Below are 19,709 nucleotides of genomic sequence, written 5' to 3'. Positions count from 1 at the left end.
AATATCTGATTGATACTGTGGAGGATACTCTGCGCAACCCCACCCCCCCAACTATCTTCTTTTTAAAATATTATCAGTGGTTCTTTCGGAAGCTTTTGCTGCCTTTTCAAAATCCGTAAGAAACAACAGAGGGGTCAATTCCTTTAATTTCAAGAGCATGTAGGTCCCTTTGTAACAATAAAAAGCTTTTTCAAAATTAATTAAATTGACATAGTTTCATTTGTAGGATTGCCTGATATCACGCATCTATTGAATGAACGCCATAAACTCGGGAAAGCTGAATTGTGGTAACCATGGTAACGAGGAAGGGGGAATTTCTCTTTCCGCATGTTGGGAAGGGCGGCCAGAACGCTCTGAGGAAGTTTGGCCTGTTGGTCACGCCGTAGATCGCGATGCATCCTGGGTCTTGGCAACATGGCGTCCTCCTTGATGTGCTGATGAGAGGAGTTTCACTGTAGCTTCAAACCAGAGGGCAAAACTCTCCAAACCCATTAAGCCCACACTACCTGCCTTCTTCGCGCCTCCGTGTCGCCCTTTTCTCAGGACTGGTTCTCAGGCAGGAGAGAGCCACGGGGCCGAAGGCCAGGACCGGCCAGGCCGCGCGGATCCGGGGCTGAGGAGCCGGCTGCGGGCGAGCACGATGGGCCGGTCCTGGCTCTGGGTGCAGCAGCTCCGGCGAGTGCGGGACCCGCAGGGCTGAGAGTGGCTGCGGGAAACCCGACGCGCTCTGAATCTCTTCCCCTCGGCCGGAGACCTCAGCCTAGGCGGCGAACCGGCGCCGAGAGCGGGCGGCCTTCCTGTCCTCGGATCGGCTGAGGCGTTGGAGGCCGAGAGTAGGGTCATCGTGAGGCCTGAAGTCCCTCGCGCCTTTGACAGCTCCGCTCGCAGCCCCTCCGGGGACGTGCAGCCTGGGAAGCAGCCAGTGGCTTGGGATCTGCGGGCGTGTGTGTCTGTGCGGAGCTCCTCGGTCTGCTCCGATTCCCCTCGGCTCTTCCCACCTCCTCCGCCTTCCCGCGCAGAGTAGAGAGAAGGGGCTCAGACTTTTTGCCCGAGTAAGGGTCTCCGCACACTCCCCATTCATTTCTTTTCCCACTCCCCTCTTTCCTGATTCTTATTTCCCCAGTTCTGGTACACACTAGTTTTTAAGGCTGGAGGTTCTCGAGCGCTTGCTGCCAAGGACTCCCCCACCCCCTCCCCCCCTGATGGAGTCCGAGATGCTACAGTCCCCTCTTTTGGGACTCGGGGAGGAAGATGAGGCCGACCTTACAGACTGGAACCTGCCTTTGGCTTTTATGAAAAAGAGGCACTGTGAGAAAATCGAAGGCTCCAAATCCTTAGCTCAGAGCTGGAGGATGAAGGATCGGGTAAGTGGATTCCGACTGTGCCCCTTGGACCTTGGTAGATTTTTCCACGAAGAAAGTTCAGAGCCAGAAAAATGTCCTTGGGAAAGCAGCGGTATTTTTTCCCAGCCACATGTTGCAAGTCAACTAAAAAGCACGAGCCATTTCAGACTCTAGTTTTTGGTTGTAAATGGAAAAAGGGTGTTTTGGTTGGTAGTTATTCACTGGATAATGTTACTTTAATTCAAACTAAGTTTTGGTTCAGACAGTAAAAGTTAACCAAGTGCGAAAGTACAGCGTTGCAAGTGTTCCCACACTCTTTGGTATACTTAGTGCTGTTAACACTGGAGGAAAGACACCTTGGGCTAGAATACTTGTACCCACGTGGTTAGCCTGCTTCTGTGGCTGGTTTACTTTTTTTGTCTAAGCTCTGTGAAATGCTGTGCTGGGAAACAACATTACTGGGAAATGTTTAGCTGGTAACAAATTAAGGCAAAGTTATTTTAAAGTTACAATGAACTTCATTATAGCTTTCTAAACAGCTTGTCTTGAATCCAGACTTTTTCTCCTTTTATGTGGTGTCGTGTTGCTGTAGCTTGGAGAAAGAATTTTTTCCACCGTGGAATTAGAGGATGATGGGTTGGAACTTGGGTCCAGGTTTCAAGGGGTCTCCATCGTGTTGGAGTGTGAACAGTGACTCACAAGCGGTAGTGGGAAAGAAAACAGCCAATTTTGGTGAACCTGTCCTTAATTAACCACTGTCTATCTCCTGGTCTCTAAAGCAAAGAGGTGGGACCCTCTCATCTCTGCACACTTAAAATTTGTCTTTTTGTGATTTATTTTCTCCTTCAAGACAGTCTTTATTTATTTAAACATTTCAGGGGCGTAAGAAGGGTAGTTGGTGTTACATTACAGTGTGATTGCTCTGGGTTTATGAATATGCTTGTCTAAGATTATTGTCTTTCGTATATGTTGTTGAGTGTATGTAAGATCACATTATGGTAATTCTACTTAGTCAGTCACTAGTAACCAGTCCTTCAGTTATTGATTTAGCTTAGGGAAATTTGTTTCACCCAAAGGTAGTTTAAGGAGTAAAAGAGATGGTCATTGGAAGAGATTGTATAAAGTCTGTCTTGTGGACATCTTTAGTACAATTCACAGTTAAAAGCTTTTGTAGTTGTTATGTATATATGAAAAGAAACTTATTGTAAAGTAACTGTCTAATTTTCCCCCCCCATTCTACTATTTGGAGGACTTTTTTTTTTTCTTCTTTTGAAATGTGGTTCCCTTTTGTGCCCTAAGCCAGTGCTCAAACTGTTCAAACTGATTAATGGGTATATTCTTGACCTTTTAATTTGTGAATGATCAGCATTTCCTGATAGGCTCATCATAGGTTTTTAAGAGAGAAGTTCTGAGTCTGAGTAATTCCTGAGATTCCTCCTTAGAAAAGAGCCGGGGAGGACGTTTGCTGTGTCTGACCTCTGCAAGGTGTTTAATGAAGAAGAAAATCAGAAGCTAGTGTTTCCAGTTTGGTGTGCGAGAGCTTGGTATCTTAACAGTCCTTGTGGTCTCTACCCCGGACTCAGCCCCAGGAAACCTTTCAGCACCCCTGCCAGGACAAAGGTTCCCAGTCCAAATGGTGCTAACAGCTGGAGGTAGCACAAGTGAAGGAAACGGGCCACATGGAAGAAGAATGCGCGGGTTCACAGATCAGTGGCAGCTGACAGTGACTTGTGTCTGATTTTCTGGAGGCTGGGCTCTGGAGAGCACAGGCCGCAGCAGCTGAAGGCACAGGTGGGCCTCAGCCATATCTCTTCCTTTCTCTCTCTCTTTTCTTTTTCTTTGAGAATCCAGAGACTTTTTTTTTTTTTTTTTTAAATGTGAAGCCTTCCAGTTTAAAAATGTTGGCACTCTGTCAGATGTCATAAAACACGAAGGAGTCCAACACTGCAGCCACACAGACCCCATTTGTAGGGCTGGTTCCTGCCAGCGGGTTATCTGGGTGTGACTTGTGCTCTGTTCCCACAACACCGGACAGCTGATTCTAGCAATCTTGAGCACGGCATCCAGGCTGGGCTGTCTCCCTTGCCCGCTCCTGTGGTGTGATGCGGCAGCATTGTGGTAAAGCGACACGCGTGGGCCGGGTGGTCCGGGAGTAGGCTGCTCCTGCCACTCGCCCTGGTGTGCCATTGACTGCCCCAAACCCAGACGCAGCCTTTGCTTCTTTCTGTGATCCGTGTGTAATTCCAGATGCTTTTATTTTGTGTATATATTCGTGGTTACCTATTGGCATCCTATTGAGTGAAATTGTTAAGGATTCCTAAAATTGACATCTTCGCTAAAGTTGACTGATGGCCCTAAAAAGTTTTCTGCCACTCAGCATTCGGCATCCTCACAGAGAGCTGTAGCACTTGCCCACTCTCAGTTGGGATTCCCACAATGTTTGTTTTGGGTCACTGCTGGTTTTCAGATGCCACTATTGCGTTTGAGTTACTGAGCTACTGTTAGTTTAACGCTGCTATTATCAAATTAGTTTGTTGTTTGGTGAGTTCTGTGTATAGTGCATGATACGTGCATGCATCAATAGCATCTTTGGCTTGTAAGTTGCAAATAACTAGACTTACATAAATTACAGCTCAGAATGAAGCATTCCTAGGCCCGTGGCTAACGCTGATGGGTGTACGTGTCCCCCATTTGTGTTTTGCTGGGATACTTCATGGTTATCAGCGAGTTCATTCTCCCACTGGGGAGTGGGCATGTGGGAACAGTTGGTCTCAGATGGATCTTTATCTCACACGTGTGGGGCAGAATCAGGGAAACTAGAGAGCTGTTGCTCTCAAAACACGACACACACGCCGTACCTACACGTGTGTAGGAGAGGTGGGTATAAAATGATGAGCCATTTCCTAAACCGGTCTCTCGACTAGTTGTCACCTGGCTTTGTGAGCCATCCTTGGAGTCGGCCGTGGAGGAAGCCCAGGGGATGCATCAGAGTAACGTACGGGCAATAGAAGGCTAACCCCACATTGCTCACCTTGCAGCCTCTCTCATCGGCTCCAGGGAGGCTCCCTGCCTGGGGTTGAGACCACCCTCCACAGGTGGTCATTGGTGGCTAAATCTTAAAGTCACTTCTCTGTCCTTATCTTGTCTGACCTCTCTGCAGCATTCCACAGCGGGGCACTCCCTCCCTCCTGAGGCCCTTCTCACCTGCTTCTGTGTCTTCCTGAAACTCCTGGTCTCCCTCCAGGGTCTCCTCGCTCCTCCTCAGCCCCCTCTGCTGTTTGACAGCTCAGTGTGGAGCACTCGAGGACTTGATCTTGGGCCCTCCCTCTTTGCTGTGTAGACCCCTCGCCAGCGGGTCTCGTCTAGGCTGATGGTTTACATGCAGTTCACATGCCAGTGACTCGCACATTCGAGGTCTTCACCTCTGACCTGGCCCTGGAGCTCCTGAACGCCCGCTCTGCCTCAGTGTCCTCTCAGCACACGGCCACCGCCCCCACTCAGGTGTTCACATTGTCAATCCAGGATTTACCTTCCTTCTTTCCTCCTCCCCTCCTCATGGCCCTGTCCCGCTCACAAGTAGAGCCTGTCAGCTTTGCCTCCAAAGTGCATCTTACATTGGACCCCCTTGCTTTGTCTCCACCCATTGCGAGCTCCGTCTGGGGGGCTGCTGTCTTTTGTCTGAATGACCAGACTTGCATCCTGACTGGTCTCCCCACATGCACTCTGCCCTACAATCGATTTTCACGCGGTGGCCAGAGGGGTCTTTCACACGTGTAAATCAGATTCTGTTACTTCCTGACTGGCCCTCTCCTGGCTTCCCAGGTGCTGGGAGGAGAATGCAGGTTCCTCACCCCGGTGCGCAAAGCTTCGTGATCTGGCCCCCCTGCCTTTTCTGCTTCCTGCATGGAAAGGCCCTGGAATGCTCTTTCCTTTGCTCTTTGCACACCTGGCTCCCTTTGGTCCTCCACTCTCAGCTGCTGGGTCACTTCCTCAGAGAGGCCTTCCCAGATTATCTCATCTTAAGCAACTTGCCAGCCACTTATGAGCACTCTTGCTTTCTCTGGTGTTTTTCATTATATCCCCACCCTTGTAACTGAGTTTTTTATTATGAAGCAGGGACCTCATTTGTGCTAGTACACAGGACAGTGCTTCACACATGGTAAAGACGGACTGAAGAAACAATGGCGTAGTTTGCCAAGGGCTTCCGCAGGGGGTGTGTTCTTTAAGGCTCCAGCACCTTCCCTGGTCGGGAATGATTGTCTCCATGTGACGGATCAGGAGACAAGACCTTAATTAAATGACTTGCCGAAGGGACCTAAGCTGCAGGGGTAGCAGTGAGGGAGGTGGACTTGAGAAACAAAGTCTAGAACGGTGTCACAACGTTCCGCTGAAAAGTCCACATTGTGAGGCTGTGGAGTCTAAAACCAAGTGTGTCGGGAAGGTGGCTGGGGTGGTGGCGGGGATATAAAACCAGACTGAGAACAGTGCCGGAGGTGCAGTTCAGCTGTTCCTGCGGTGGGCTCTGGGCTCCCCCGACCCTTATTTCAATGAGAGTATAAGGCAGGGGCACCCGGCTGGCTCAGTTGGTGGAGCGAGCGACCCTTGATCTTGGGGTCATGAGTTCAAGCCCCACGTTAGGTGTAGAAATTACTTAAAAATAAAATCTTAAAAAAAATAAAAATGCAAGGTAGCACTGGCCTTTCTGTCTCTGTGTTGGGATCTGCGCGGATGGTGCAGAGTGATGCGGGTAAACCTGCTGGCGCCTTCGCAGGAATCAGAGTGGTGGCGCCAGACGGTGCTGGTCCCCTGTTTTCTTCACGGCTAAAAAATTCCACTCCGCTAGAGAATGCCCTTGATGATGCAGTAAAACGTATTGGTCTTATCAGATCCTGGCCCTGTAGTGCCCGCCTTGCACGCGGTGCGCCGGCTGCGTGCTGCCCTTCTGCCGGGGGGGGGTGGTGGTGGTGGTGGTGGTGTGTGCACTGGGCCAGCTGCGGCCCCAGGGAGCCCGAGCTGCACCTGACAGGCTAACAAGCAGCTCTGGGCACTGAGGCTTGGGTCTTTGGCAGTCGTGTCTCCAAAATGAACAAGATGAGCTGTCACTTCAAGGAAAAAGACAGGATTTGTTGCCAGGGATGAAATTTGAGCTTTCAGGTGAAAATCTAGAGTTTTGGAGAGCCCGTGTCTGCCGCTGTGAGCTTCCCAGCTTCCCACACTTTAGACTCTTCCAATGAGACCGTGGTGGTAGAATGAATAGGATTTTTTTTGCCTATGAAATGTAGAACGAGGTGTATCCTCATTTGGAACAGCTGCATAATTCAGTGAAGCAGTATTTCCAGATGACCGGTCCGTGATATCACAAAACCATCCGTGGGTAAAAGATTCACTCGGAGTGAGGCTGGCGGATTTTAACATGGTAAGGGAGCCCCTGGCTGTGGCTTTGGCTAGGTTAGGTCCCCTAGTTTGTGTTCTGCTCAGATAGATTGCCGCTAACCTTGCCGAAACTACAGCTTGCTGAGTTCCGACGCGACGTGAAAGAAGATTGTCCTCGGTTATCTGGATGTGCTCATACTCTTGCTCTTTTCGCCTGCACATCTTTGTGAGGTCAGAGCTTGCACATCTGCTCGGCCAAAACAGCACGTCACGGCGGCCCGAGACAGTGTGTGGAGTCCAGCTGTCCTCTGTGAAGACAGGCGTTAAAGAGATTTGTAAAAAACTGCCACTTGTCTAACAATGTTTTGAAAATATAGTTATTTTTCATAGAAACATCTATTTAAATATATAATGAATTTGTAATTTTTAAATGAATCAATAAAGAAATACATTCCTTTTTTAATCCTTTTTGGCTTTACTCTCGAACACGGAAAGTTCGGGTAAGTGTAGCTCATAAAATAAGCTCTTTGGGAGTCTACAGTAATCTTTGAGCATAAAGGTGTCCCATCATGGAGAGTTTGAGACTTGTTAGTGTAGTTAGAAGAAAGTGGGCGTCAGACTTAAATTAGGAAGCAGGGCTTGAGGATATCAGGTGGTTGGCCAAAAATATCAGCAGAGAAGACCAGAAATTAGGTAGTGCACCTAAAAGGGATCTGTCACGCCCTTTCCATTCTGGAGCTTGTGTTCGTGAAGAGCTCTGTGCGGTTGTGAAAGCAGTCGCCTGACACGTAACCACGTAGCCACCCTTAGGGCCTCCTGCTGCCCCGGACTCCTGGTGTGTGTCCTGGAGGGGTGGCTCTGCTGCTCACACAGTAGCATCTTGTCCTGGGAGTGAAGGGACAGCGTCTGAGTGCGGCAGGGGAAGGTACCAGAAGTCTTCACTTCAGTGCAGCAAAGTCGTATTGCTCTCTTATAGGGCGCTCTGCTCTCCAGAACCCTAGGTCTGGTAGCACAGACAGACACGTCAGCACCAAATTATAATACGCCGTTATGTGTGTTGGCAGGTGAGAAGGGCATGATTGTGGGGGAAACTTTGCATTTATATTATAAATTAGTAAATTATTTGCATTGAACTGCATTTATGAAACCTGCAAATCCATCCCATTGACCCAGCATGGAACTCTCAGCATCTGATGACTTGGTGTGCTTGATGGTGGGGGCTGCTTACGGATTTAAGTGGGGCAGTACCCTACGGAGATCTGTGTTTCGAAAGATCTTTTTGACCGTGGGTGGAGTGGAGGGTTTGGGGGCGTGGGACCGGAGGTGGGAGCACCAGCTGGAGAGGGGAGTTGTGGGAATCCGAGGGAGAAACCAGGCCCAGAGCCAGGCAGCAGCACAGGAGAGTGGCTGTCGAGGACGTGGGCTCTAGTCTGGTCAGGCCTCGCGGGTTAGAGTGGGCGGCCAGCCCAGGCACCCTCTCCCTGCACTTGAAGCGTGTGAACTTGCCGTCGGCATTTGCCACGGGAAGCTCAGGGGCCACAAGGGGACCATCTACATAGATTTTTTTTTTTAACCTGCTTTAAAAAATGTGCCGTGTTCCATTTTGAACAGCATGCTGTGGAAGAGTCCTGAAACGGATGAGAACATTTCTCCTCATTATCACCTTGTAGAATTCTAAAGCTAGAGTTTTAACAAGGTAGCGTGTGGATTATATATAGCTGGTGTCCTCCAGGTTTCTGACTCTTTCCTCCTTTTATTCTGAAGACATTAAAAAAGTACTTGGGGCATCTACCATACTTGTTTCAGTAGAGCCGAAGTTTGACACCTTTTCTTTTTGTAAGTCTTGTTAAATATATAGAAAATGCCATTCCAGGAGATGTTTGACATGATAATTAATGCTTTTATCATGTTCTTGAGCCTCCACTTGTCAGACAGGTGCAGCTCTGCGGGGGGGGGGGGTACGTGCCCCCAGGTGGCCGTGGAGAACATGTGATCATTTAACCCCCCCATCAGTTTGCTCTCGGATGTGGCATTTGTTCTTGACTTGCACTATTTTCTGTTTCTTGGTTTTGGTAAAATCTCCAACTTACAGAAAAACTGTAAGAATAGGACAACGAATCCCCCTGTACCCTCCACCCAGATTCACCAATTGTTTACATCTTCCCTCGTCGACTTTATCATTTTCTCTGTTTCTGTAATTTTCTCCCATGAGCGGTTGAGGAGGGAGTTGGAGGCTCTGTGCCCCCTCATGCCTTACTGTGCATAGCCCCTGCGAGCAAGGCCTCTCTTACATAAACACAGGACTGCTGTGAAAGTCAGGACATCTGTCATTGACATGTTACTATTATTAATCCACGGTTCACGTTCACATGTTGTCATTTCTCCCGGCAGTGCCCCTTTCTTAGGAATTTCTGCCCTCCCTGCCCCCCCTCGGGGTCCCTCACTGCCTTTAATGGTCTTGTCTAGGTAGCCTCCTTTGATCTAAGGGAGTTTCTCGGCCTGTCTTAGAATTTCTTGCCCTTGACGGTTTTCCTCGTGCAAAACACACTCGCGTCTGTGCCACGTCGACCCTCGTGCAAAACACACTCGCGTCTGTGCCACGTCGACCCTCGTGCAAAAACACTCGCGTCTGTGCCACGTCGACCCTCGTGCAAAACACACTCGCGTCTGTGCCACGTCGACCCTCGTGCAAAACACACTCGCGTCTGTGCCACGTCGACCCTCGTGCAAAACACACTCGCGTCTGTGCCACGTTGATCCTTTGTAGGTGTGCCGCTCGGTGGCATCAGGTGCGTTCGCTCTCCGGTGCAGCCATCCGCCGTCCGCCTCCCAGCTTTACCGTCTTCCCAAACTGAAGCTCTGTGCTCACCGGCCAGCTCCCCGTTCCCCTCCCAGGCCCTGGCACCGATGTCCTACTGTCTCTGAACTCGTTGACCTTGATATTTTTCACGAGTACCGGGCGGTGACTGTGGAATGTCCTCAGGCTGGGTTTGCCTGCTGTGTCCTAGGCACATTCAGCATGTGCACCTGGGTCACAATGCAGTTGAGGCGACATGCTGTCTTCAGAGCATCGTATCGGAAAGCTCGAGGTGCTGGGGGCACCTGGGCGGCTCAGTCGGTTAAGCGTCCAACTCTTCATCTCAGCTCAGGTCATGATCTCAGGATTATGGGAACGAGCCCCACATCATTGGGCTCTGTGCTCAGCGGGGAATCAGCTTGAGATTCTCTCTCCCTCTCCCCCTGCCCTTCCTTTGCTTGCACTCTCTCTTTCTCTCTCAAATAAATAAATAGATAAATACATCTTAAAAAAAAAAACCTAAAGAAAGCACATGGTGTTGCTTTCTTCCGATGTTGCACGGCCCTCATGTAGCCACTGCCCCAGACTGAGACACGCAGAGGGTAGTTTCTGAATGGTAACGCAGGCACTTGGGGAGGCAGACCTACTAAGGGTTAACATTTGCTTACGTTGTTGTGTGAGGCACAGTCTCCGTGCAGTGAGATGCCCAGACCTAACGAGGCGGACATGCTATCCAGAGTGAGCTTCAGGCTCCTCCGTGTGGGGGTGGAAATCACGGGTATGGCACCGTTCATCTTTCAGTGCTGAGCTTGGGGCTGTGTGTGAGCAGACACAGGGCGTGGGGGTGGCCCTTGAGTTTGTATCTGATCTGGGAACAATGACATTTTTATACAAAATCAAAGCACAATACAAGAATTATGTATCTGCACTTGAGTCACAAGTTAGTGGTTTCAGGAATTTTTTGGCTGGATGTTTCTACCGTGTCTGCACGCCCGAGGTGCTTGGCGGAGCCCCCTGCCGGTGCCGAAGGATAAGCGGAAGTGTGTGCGGGGCAGGGGTGGGGTGTGGAGAGGGGAAAGGGTAGTTAGGTCACAAACAACTTATTTCTAGAATTCAGTAATTCAGCTAATGTTTGTCTAGTGCCTCTCTGTGCCAGGCAGAGTGCTAAGTGTGGGTGATTCATTGCTGAACAACTCCTGCTTTTAAGGCGTTTACCAGTTTTGGGGGGAAGACGGGTTGACTCAACGCAGGAGGCAGGGCGTCGGGCTGGTGGCTGCTGCGCACGGGGTGCGGGAAAGGCCTCCTGGAAGACTGGCACTCTGAGTCAGAACCTGGAAGGGAGCAGAAATTCGCCAGGCAGAGAAGGGAGAGCGCGGGAAGGCTGGCCCAGGAACCAGGGTGTGCAGAGGTGGGGAGGTGAGAGAGCATGGCCTCTGGGAAACTGCACTTCTCCAAGGCTAGGCCTTCTGGTGCGGGTTTCCCTCCTTGCTTCCTAAGGCGGCAGCCGGCCCCCCGCCCTCCCCCCCCCCCCCCCCGCTGTGTTTTCCCTCTGGCCCTGCCTCCACCCTAACACCAGGTTCTGTGTTTGGTTTGTCAGCTCTCAAACAGGGACTTGGTTTTGTTCACCGGTGGCCCCTAACGTCTCACACGGTGCCGTGTGGTAGAAGGTACTCAGTAATTACGGGGCAGGCGAAGAAATAGGGCCGAGACTGCTGAGAGACATGGTAAGGGTCCCTGCGCGCGGGCAGGCGGACAAGGCAAGTCCTGACGGGCTTTACAAGGCCCTAGGAATTTGGATTTTGTCTGAAGGACGATTAAGGAGTATTTTAAAGCGGGTAGTGACATAATTAGGATTTTAGAAAGATTTCACTGGCTGCAGAGAGAGAGAGAGAGAGAATGGGAGGGAATGTGTGTGTGTGTGTGTGTGTGTGGGCGCGCACGCGCGGATGTGTGAGGAGGGGTGTGTGTGTGTGTGAGGGTGTGCATTGGGGAGGGAGCGTGGGTCAGGAGCGTGCTGAGGGTGGGGAGGTGGGAGCTGAGGAAGCGCCGGCTGCAGCTGAGCTCAGCTAGTGCCAGGGGGCATGGGAGGGCCCGAGAGCTCCCTGGAACAGAGGATGGGTGGCGTTGGTCAATGATGGGGTGCCCGTGGTAGCAGAGCGACTTGTAGGCTCTGGCTGGATGTGGGAGAGAGAGGGGCAAGCTACTGTGGGCATTCGGGAAGGGAGGGAGCATGTGTCTCACTCTGGAGATGGGAGAAAATTTTCTTTAAAGAGTGTTTCAGTGGGAAATGTTGAAAGTGTTGCTTAAGATGGGTCCCGGGCCCCCTGTCCCCCTTGGTGTCTGGTGTGCGTTCATCCCTGTTGCACCCTTGTCCTCGTGCCGTGGTTGCTGGTGATGAGCCACGTGGTGAATATTGTTCAGTTTGGTGTCCTCTTGGATAACTTCTCTAATCCTCAAAAGTTGATCAGACTGGCAGTTTAAAGATACGTGAGACTAAAAGCGCCGTCAAATGTAAATTAGACATTTCCTTTTTCTGCACTCCCTCTGAGCCCTGGCTCTGGTTCAGAATTAGTTTCTGTAGAGCCAGGAGCATTTCTGAGATGCAAGTTGTCTTGTGTTTCTTTCCCATATTGATGTCCTGAATACCCTGGCGTGTCCATGCATGTCGCTCCACTGCGCGCTGGGACTGTCCTGCGCCGGGTCCCATCTGCTGCCGGCCTGGCCTCCTGGTGGTGGCCCCCGGCCCCTGGCCCCGACCTGCAGTGTGGTTAGGACCCCTCCAGAGAGCCTCCAGGCTGTCTCTCCCATCATGCTCGCAGCGCTTCTCCTGAGAGAGCATCATTACCTGGTCAGCAGCAGGAGGCCCAGAAGAGTTTCATCCTTTAAATAAAACTTCATACTGGGAACGTTTTAGTACTTGAAAAATACTTTAGCATTTTTATCAGACAAACGGAGTTCCTTGGAAGCTTGTTTTCCTTCAGAGTGCACAATAACACATGTTGTTGTAAAATATTAGAAAATAGGGAAAACATAATGAGAATAAAAATAAAATCCCACTTTGGGGGCGTCTGGGTGGCACAGCGGTTAAGCGTCTGCCTTCGGCTCAGGGTGTGACCCCGGCGTTGTGGGATCGAGCCCCACGTCAGGCTCCTCTGCTGAGAGCCTGCTTCTTCCTCTCCCACTCCCCCTGCTTGTGTTCCCTCTCTCGCTGGCTGTCTCTATCTCTGTTGAATAAATAAATAAAATCTTAAAAAAAAAAATAAAAATAAAAAATAAAAAATAAAATCCCACTTGGCACTGTTAATATTTTGCTGTATTTCCCCCTCCTCTGTCATCCCTCTTCCCTTTCCTGCACACAAGATTTTACTTGATGTCACTAAAGGACTGTTTTGAATTCCCCATTTTTGATATTCTTACCCTTATAGGATCTGAAACATAATAAAATACTCAGGACACCCCCACGACACCCAGGAACCAGATCAACATTAACACTGGCCCAGCTACCAGCTTCGACTTCTTTTCTGCTTCTTGGAAAATAATAGCAGACAGTCCTTGACTTACAATGGCTCGACTTACAAGTTTTCGACTTTACAATGGTGTGAAAGCGATATGCGTTCAGTAGAAACCCTCCTTGTGATTTTGAACTTGGATCTTTTCCGGGGCTGGTGTCGATATGTGGTCTGAGCCTCTCTCGTGGTGCTGGGCAGCGAGCGTAGTCCCCCTGCGAGCCAGCGATCAGCAGGGTCAACAGCCGATAGGGTGACAGCCATCCTGTCCCCACATAGCCACTGCTTGTCACTTTCTGTACAGTGTTCACTAAGTGACACCAGATGGTCAACACTGTATGGTAAGATAGGCTTTGCCCAACCGTAGGGTGACGCGAGTGTCCTGAGCATGTGGAAGCTGGGCTTGGCTGAGCTATGACCATAGGTTAGGTCTTGGTGATATTTTCACCTTATGATGGGTTTATTGGGACATAACCCCATTGTAAGTTGAAGAAGGTCTGTACTAGGTTTGTTTTAAGTCATACTTAGCTATGTGCTGGCGTTGTCTGGGTTTTCCATATCGACAGCCCCTTGAATTACCGAACAACCCTGTGAGCAGGTGCATTTATAGTTGAGCAGACTGAGGCAAGAGAGGTTAGATAATTTGCCAGAGGTCATGGAGTTAGTGAGAGGTGGAGCCCAGCTTCGAAAGGGTGGAGCCCGGCTTTGGCCTCAGCCTGCGGGTTGTTATCCTGCCTCTTAGGCAGTGTGAGCTCAGGGCCGGAGAGCATGGTGGTGCTGGCTCGGGGCACCGCCATTCATTCACTGCTCACACATTGTTTGCTGACTACCCAGTGAGCGCCAGTCCCTTGGTGGGAGTGAAAAGGGAGCGTGACCTGGTCCATAACTCTGGAAGCCCTGTAAAGTCAGTGCACACCCACCAGCCTAGCGGATCAGACTACTAATGCTGAGATGTTTAACTAGTGGTTGCAGACTGTGTTATCACTCGGTGGAGAGGAGTGGGGTAACTGGGAGCAAGGGAGGGGTTTTGGAAGAGGGGTCTGGTTGAGGAAGAGTTCTGGAGGAGGTAGGCCCCAAGCTGGGTGTGGAGACGGGGAGGGTTTGGCCGGCCAGAACGTGGAGGGAAGGCCCTTCCAGGGGCGTGTGTGGATGATGTCCAGTGTCAGCCATAGGAGGGCCTTTTTAGAGCACGGATGGGAGGGGCACTGGCTGTGGCGGGGCACCGCATTGCCATGCTTTGGGTGCCCAGCAGGAGGCGTGACCCTCTTCTGCAGTTAGGGAGGTGTGGGGAGGGGTGAAGGTGCGGTGGGCGCAGTTTGGATTGGCGCACGTCAGTGGGCCGCCTACAGGAGCTGTTCCCTGGAGGGCAGGTGGGGGGGGAGGACTCGCTTATAGGCGAGCTGAGGCAGAAGAGTGGAGCTGGGGAGTGTCCTTATCAGGGAAACCATGGAAGCCAGAGGGCTGGGGGACGGAGGGGGGGCGGGGGGTGCAGTAGGGGGTGGGGAAGGGGGCTGCCCAGAGCGAGGAGGAGCTCTCTGCAGGGAGCAGCACCACAGGCGCTTGGAGCCGGATCTTTGAAGGCCTGAATGGTAGGATAAGGAAAGGACGTTTATTTGGGAAGCCATAGCCTCCGAAGGTTTTCGAGTGGGGGTGGACCATGATGAATGGAGTTGGAACAGTCTGCAAGAGAGGACAGAGTCATGGGGTTTGGGGAATAATTTGGGGAAAGAAAAACTGCAGTATTATTTTTTTTATGAACTCTTTTTTATGATAGTTTTAGATCTATGGAAAAGTCGAGAAGATAGAGTTCCCATATACTTTGTAGCCAGTTTCCCCCTTCCTAACATCTGACATTGGGATGGTACATTTGTCACAGTTGATGAATACGGATAACGTTGTTATCGCTGAAGCCTACCCTTTATTCAGATTCCCTGCGTGCTGTTATCTCTCCTCTGCCCCAGGGCCTCGCCCAGGACGCCACACTCCGTTCAGTTGTCGCATCTCTTTGGCTCCTCTTGGTGGTGATGGTCTCTCAGCCTGGTTTTGGGTGACCGACAGTTCTGAGGAGCGCCAGGCAGCGGTGTGGTAGACTGTCCCCCTGTTGGGGTGTGTCTGATGACTGTCACATGATTAGATGGGGTCATAGGTTTGGGGAGGAAGAGCATGGTAGGAGAGTGCCCTTCTCATCTGTCATATCAACCTGACTTGTCACTGGATGTGACCTTGACCACTTGGCTGAGGCCGTGCTAGTTGTCCCTACCACCCCCATTGATGTATGTCTAGAAATACTTCCAGATGTTACCATCTCTGTATTAAGCTAAACATGCATTTACGGTGATGTCTTCAAGTCTGAGCTGTTTTGTTTTTTGTTGTGTTTAAATCTGGAACCAAGTGAACTCAGAGAAAGGTCTGCTTCGGGGGAGGAGAGCTAATGAACGTGGGTTAAGAGAGGTTGAAGACATGAGGAAGTTTGGAGAAATAAATTTGGAAACTGACTCCAAAGGGGTGATGCTAGATGGTGGGAGTTCTTGAAGGGTGAAGAGGGAGGTTTTTCATCCGGGAGATCAGTTGGTCAGAGTTGAGGAGAAGGGGAATCACCGTGTCTGCCAGTCCATAGCCCCTTGCAGTGAAACTTCTTCCCCATTTTAATCCTGGCTGTTGCTGAAGGGCAGCCCCGTCCTAAGGCTGGCGGCATGAGAAGATGCGCTGGAGCTCTCTGGCTCTCCCATAACAGTTTGAATTGGACACATCCGTGGGAACAGAGTTTAGGTCTGGGCTGCAGGAGGTCATGGCGTGGTCTGAGTTCGGGGTAAACACGACCTACAAGGAAGCAGTTGCTGTAGGGACAGAAGGCAGGAGGTGCAGCGCGGCATGGGTCACGACCGCGTTGGAGGACCAGGGAGCGGCTCCACGCCTGGTTATCCTGCCCCCTGGCCGTGTGTTGCTCCTGCCCTTTCTTGAGCTTGGGGCCTTTGCTTTCTTCTGGGTCCTATGCTAGCTATCCTATGAAGCTTAGTTGCTTGGGGTCATCTAAGTGAGACTCCCATTTTCAAGTTTGTTTTTAGGAAATCTCCCTGAAGCCCCATAGAAAAGTTCACATCTGAAGTGCTCTGTGAATCGTCACACATGTGACCAGCACTTGGCTCAGGAAACAGAGCGCAGTGACCATGACCAGCTGCACGGAGGCTCCTCTCAGGCCTCCGTCCTGCTGGGCAGTCACTCTCCTGCTCCTGCACTTGGACAGTGTGACTCTTGGCATTGTCCCTCGATTCCTGCGGGTACTCACGCGTTCTCGCTGAGCGTTGCGCCCGCACGGCGCTCTTACCTGTTGGCGGACTCTGTTGGGGCTCTTGCAGGGTGCTGCAGAACATTCTTCTACCTTGCTTTTGAGAAACACAGACACCGATTGCTCTTGGGTGTAGAGGCCTGGGGTGGACTGGGGTGCTGGGTGACAGAGAATACACGTAATGAGCTTTCAGAGTGGCCGTGCCATTAACATCCTGGCAGCGTTGTGCGGGACTTCAGTTCTCCGTGTTCTCACCGACACTCGGGGGACGTACGCTCTGGCAAGCTTTGCAGAAGGAGACCCCGCCGTCCTCATTCACGGGGAGCTCGCGTTCTAACGCAGCGGGCCAGCACTGAGGATGATGCTAGAAGGGTCTGTCCCGCAGGAGAGACTGTAGATATTTGTGGCACGATGGAGCCAGGGCCTGGGGCACTTCTGAGAAGTTTTGGTGCGATAGGGAATTTAGTAGAAGCTGAACTTCTGAGGAACAGTTGTCAGGGAGGCGAGGGGACAGAGGCAGGGGTCACCGAGCCGGGTGCTGGGAGGAGAGACAGGAGAGATGGGCACAAGGCGGAGGAGGGCGGTGGTGGTGGGAGGGGTAGGGCGGGGAGGGAAGTGGCCCTGCGGGTGAAGTGCTCCCTGGGGCCCAGTGAGGGGAGGCCGTCAGGGTCGGGGCTTTAGGGCTTGACAGTTTGCAGTTTGCACAGGGATTAGTTGCCGGGCAGACGGGAGCTTCGTAGGGCAGGTCAGGAGCGGGCCAGGAATGCAAGCCCTGCTCTGGCATGGCCCAGGAGTCCTGGCTGCTACTTTCTTCTAACCTGTTCTCCGTGTGGCCTAGGGTGAGATTTCTTGTTGGTTTAAAGTCCCTTCTTATGGAGACTTGGAAAATCCTGACGGACATTTTCTAAAAATTAAAGAGGCAGCCATGTCTTTAAGAGAATGGACTTGGTGTCACACTGACGTTGGCCCAAGCTGGTTCCTTTTCCGCGGTGTGCTCTTGGTCTCCGTCCTAGTGTTTCCATCTGTAAAGGGGGCCTAAGGTCACCTCTGACAGTTGTGGTTGTGGGCATTACACGGGACAGTATTTGTGGGGCCCTGGGGGCCACTGACGCCCGGCCGGTGCCCAGCGAGTCACGGCTCCTCCTGTTCCGCGGGGCGCTAACCCGCGCGCCTCTGCATTCCCTCCGCACGCTCCTTGTTGCGCAGCTACTGATGAGCCCGTCCCGTGTTGGTGCGGCAGCTTGAGTATCAGCTGTTTGGAGGAAAAGGTGAAAATTGTCCCCTGTGGAGCCAGCAAGCTGCGCCTGCCATTTCCATCCATTGGCGGGGGGGGGGGGGGGGGGGGAAGCGGGTGGGCAGAAGCTGTTAAGGTGACCAACCTCCTGGGAGGGGCTCCAAGCCGGGCAGCTTCAGACTTTCTGTTTTTTCTTTAACCCTTCACAGCAATGCCAGCCCCTTCCCCTCAAAGGGTGTGAGCTCTCCTGAGGTCCATGCTCTGCCCACGTGGGTTTGTGTGAGGTGCTGGTAAATGTCGATGTATCAAAAACGAGACTTTATGACGTGCTTCCCATAAATCAGTGTTTGTGAATATTACCGAAAATGAACGGATTCTTGCAAGCCATCATGGCCAGTATTAGGTGTTCAGTAACAGCTGTCTCATATTTTTAGACATCAGATTTATTTTTGTGAAAACTGTTCTGGGAATCTACCGGAACAGGCTGGGAAGAAGAGGTCATCACTGTCCCCTTCTTTCTAGTAAAGGTGGTCTGAAGATAAAATGCTTTCTTCCAGTAGGATCTGGTCTGTGAGGCCAGCTGCGGAAGTCTGGGAACATGTGTGTGCTGCAAGGCCCTTCTTCCTGCTGCTGGTAACACCCTTGACTCGTGCTCAGTGTTGCCTTCCCCACAGGTGGGCTCACTGGCCTAGTGCTGTCCTGGGTCCCAGAAGAAATGAGTCAAGCAGCAAGTACTTTAGCTCTCTTGGGGCCCCACTGGGAGGAGGGGTGTGGGGGCTGACCCGGAAGTTGAAGGCCTCACACTGACCACTGGACTTTGGAACTGTGCCCAAAGCCACATTTCTGTGACCTTGATTTGCAAGTTCTTTGTCTCCTGGTGCTGATCACTGGGCCCCTCCTCCTTCTGTTCAACGACTCCCCGCTCTAACAACAGCTAGACACCTGTTACTAAGTTCCAGAGCTTGAGTTTCCTCCATGAGTTCCCATTTGCTTTCATATTCTCCTGAGTTTCAGTTTTGGGTACCTGACCAGCTCTCCCTGGCCTCGGATTTGTCTGGGTCCTGCAGCCCGGTGTGTCAGGCAGTGAGCCCTGAGTGGTTTGGGCTCCATGTGCTGTCTCCCCTTCAGATGCTATCTAGGACTCCAGGTGCCAAAAAGCATGCCTGGAGTGTTGAGATTGCCTCATCCCCTCGGCCACTACTCCTATCCCCATCCCTAACCCTCCTCTGTCCTCCTTGGTTGCCCGTGAGCCTGTTGGTCTGCCCTTGCCTGTTGTAAGCTCTACTGGGATATGCTTGTTTATGATACATTTGCTGGTGCGCTATTAGGTCTTATGTTACTACATGAAACTTTAGACAGAGGATCCTAATTTATGATCTGTTTTATTGCTTTATTTAATTACTGAGAGTTTTCACTTAACTAAATATATTTTCACTTAAATAAATATATTGAGAAATAGTTGCCAGATTGTCCCTGATGATATCTTTTTTTCTTTGAGAAGAATTTCATTCTAAGTACATTAAGGTTGATTCTGTAGATTATTTTTATTCTTTATTTGATGGCTTGAACGTAGACATGTGTTCCAAAAGTAGTATGTTAATATTTTCACAAATGGCCTGATTTTAGGGAATTGTCTTTATAGAATTATGAGCCTGTTTTAAATCCAGGAATAATAAATCCAAGCAAATGTAGAAAACTGGCATTTTAAGATTATTCCACTTTCCGGTAAGAATGTTCATGGCAGCAGTCACTCATTCACTATTTCCTGAAGGGTTACAGACAACCTCGTGTCCATCAACAGAGAACTGGTGGAATTACGGTGCATATTATTAAATTTAAAAAAACTTAAGTAAACCCCCAATCAAGGCACAGAACAGACTATATGGTACTTTCCTATCTGTGCTCTTAAAAAGCTATGTGTGCGTATAACACTACGTGCTTATCTGTGTAAACGTTTATGGGAACAGTACATGCTTATGGGCAGGATGGGAGGTAGGGATCAGTAGAATTATATTTATAAAACATTTTCTTTTCCTGTACTTAATTTTTAAAACCTTGTGCATGATTTTTTTAATGTTAATGAAGAAAATAAAAGGTTACTGTTATGATATGTCTTCTGTGGGCAGAGGTTTGGTGGTTGCTTTAAGGTTTACGGTATTACATCTTTTTT

General features: G+C 50.6%; 1 protein-coding gene across 4 annotated transcripts in view; it reads left to right on the top strand.

The window, feature by feature from the left end:
* Positions 1-384: 384 nt before the first annotated feature.
* Positions 385-19,709, top strand: part of RPTOR (regulatory associated protein of MTOR complex 1) — a 329,837-nt gene continuing 310,512 nt past the window's right edge. For 2 of the 4 annotated variants that reach the window (XM_057317686.1, XM_048227109.2), the window contains exon 1: positions 405-1,364. In XM_057317686.1, the coding sequence (XP_057173669.1) occupies positions 1,203-1,364 (162 nt within the window). In that variant the 5' untranslated portion in view covers positions 405-1,202. Of the gene's footprint in view, positions 1,365-11,101; positions 11,238-19,709 lie in introns of those variants that run through there. The other 2 variants (XM_026483938.4, XM_057317685.1) reach the window with 2 other exon arrangements.

Source organism: Ursus arctos, unplaced genomic scaffold, assembly GCF_023065955.2.
Source record: "Ursus arctos isolate Adak ecotype North America unplaced genomic scaffold, UrsArc2.0 scaffold_24, whole genome shotgun sequence".
NCBI lineage: Eukaryota > Metazoa > Chordata > Mammalia > Carnivora > Ursidae > Ursus > Ursus arctos.
Note: the sequence above shows the minus strand (reverse complement) of the source record. Positions and strands in the feature narration are given on the sequence as shown.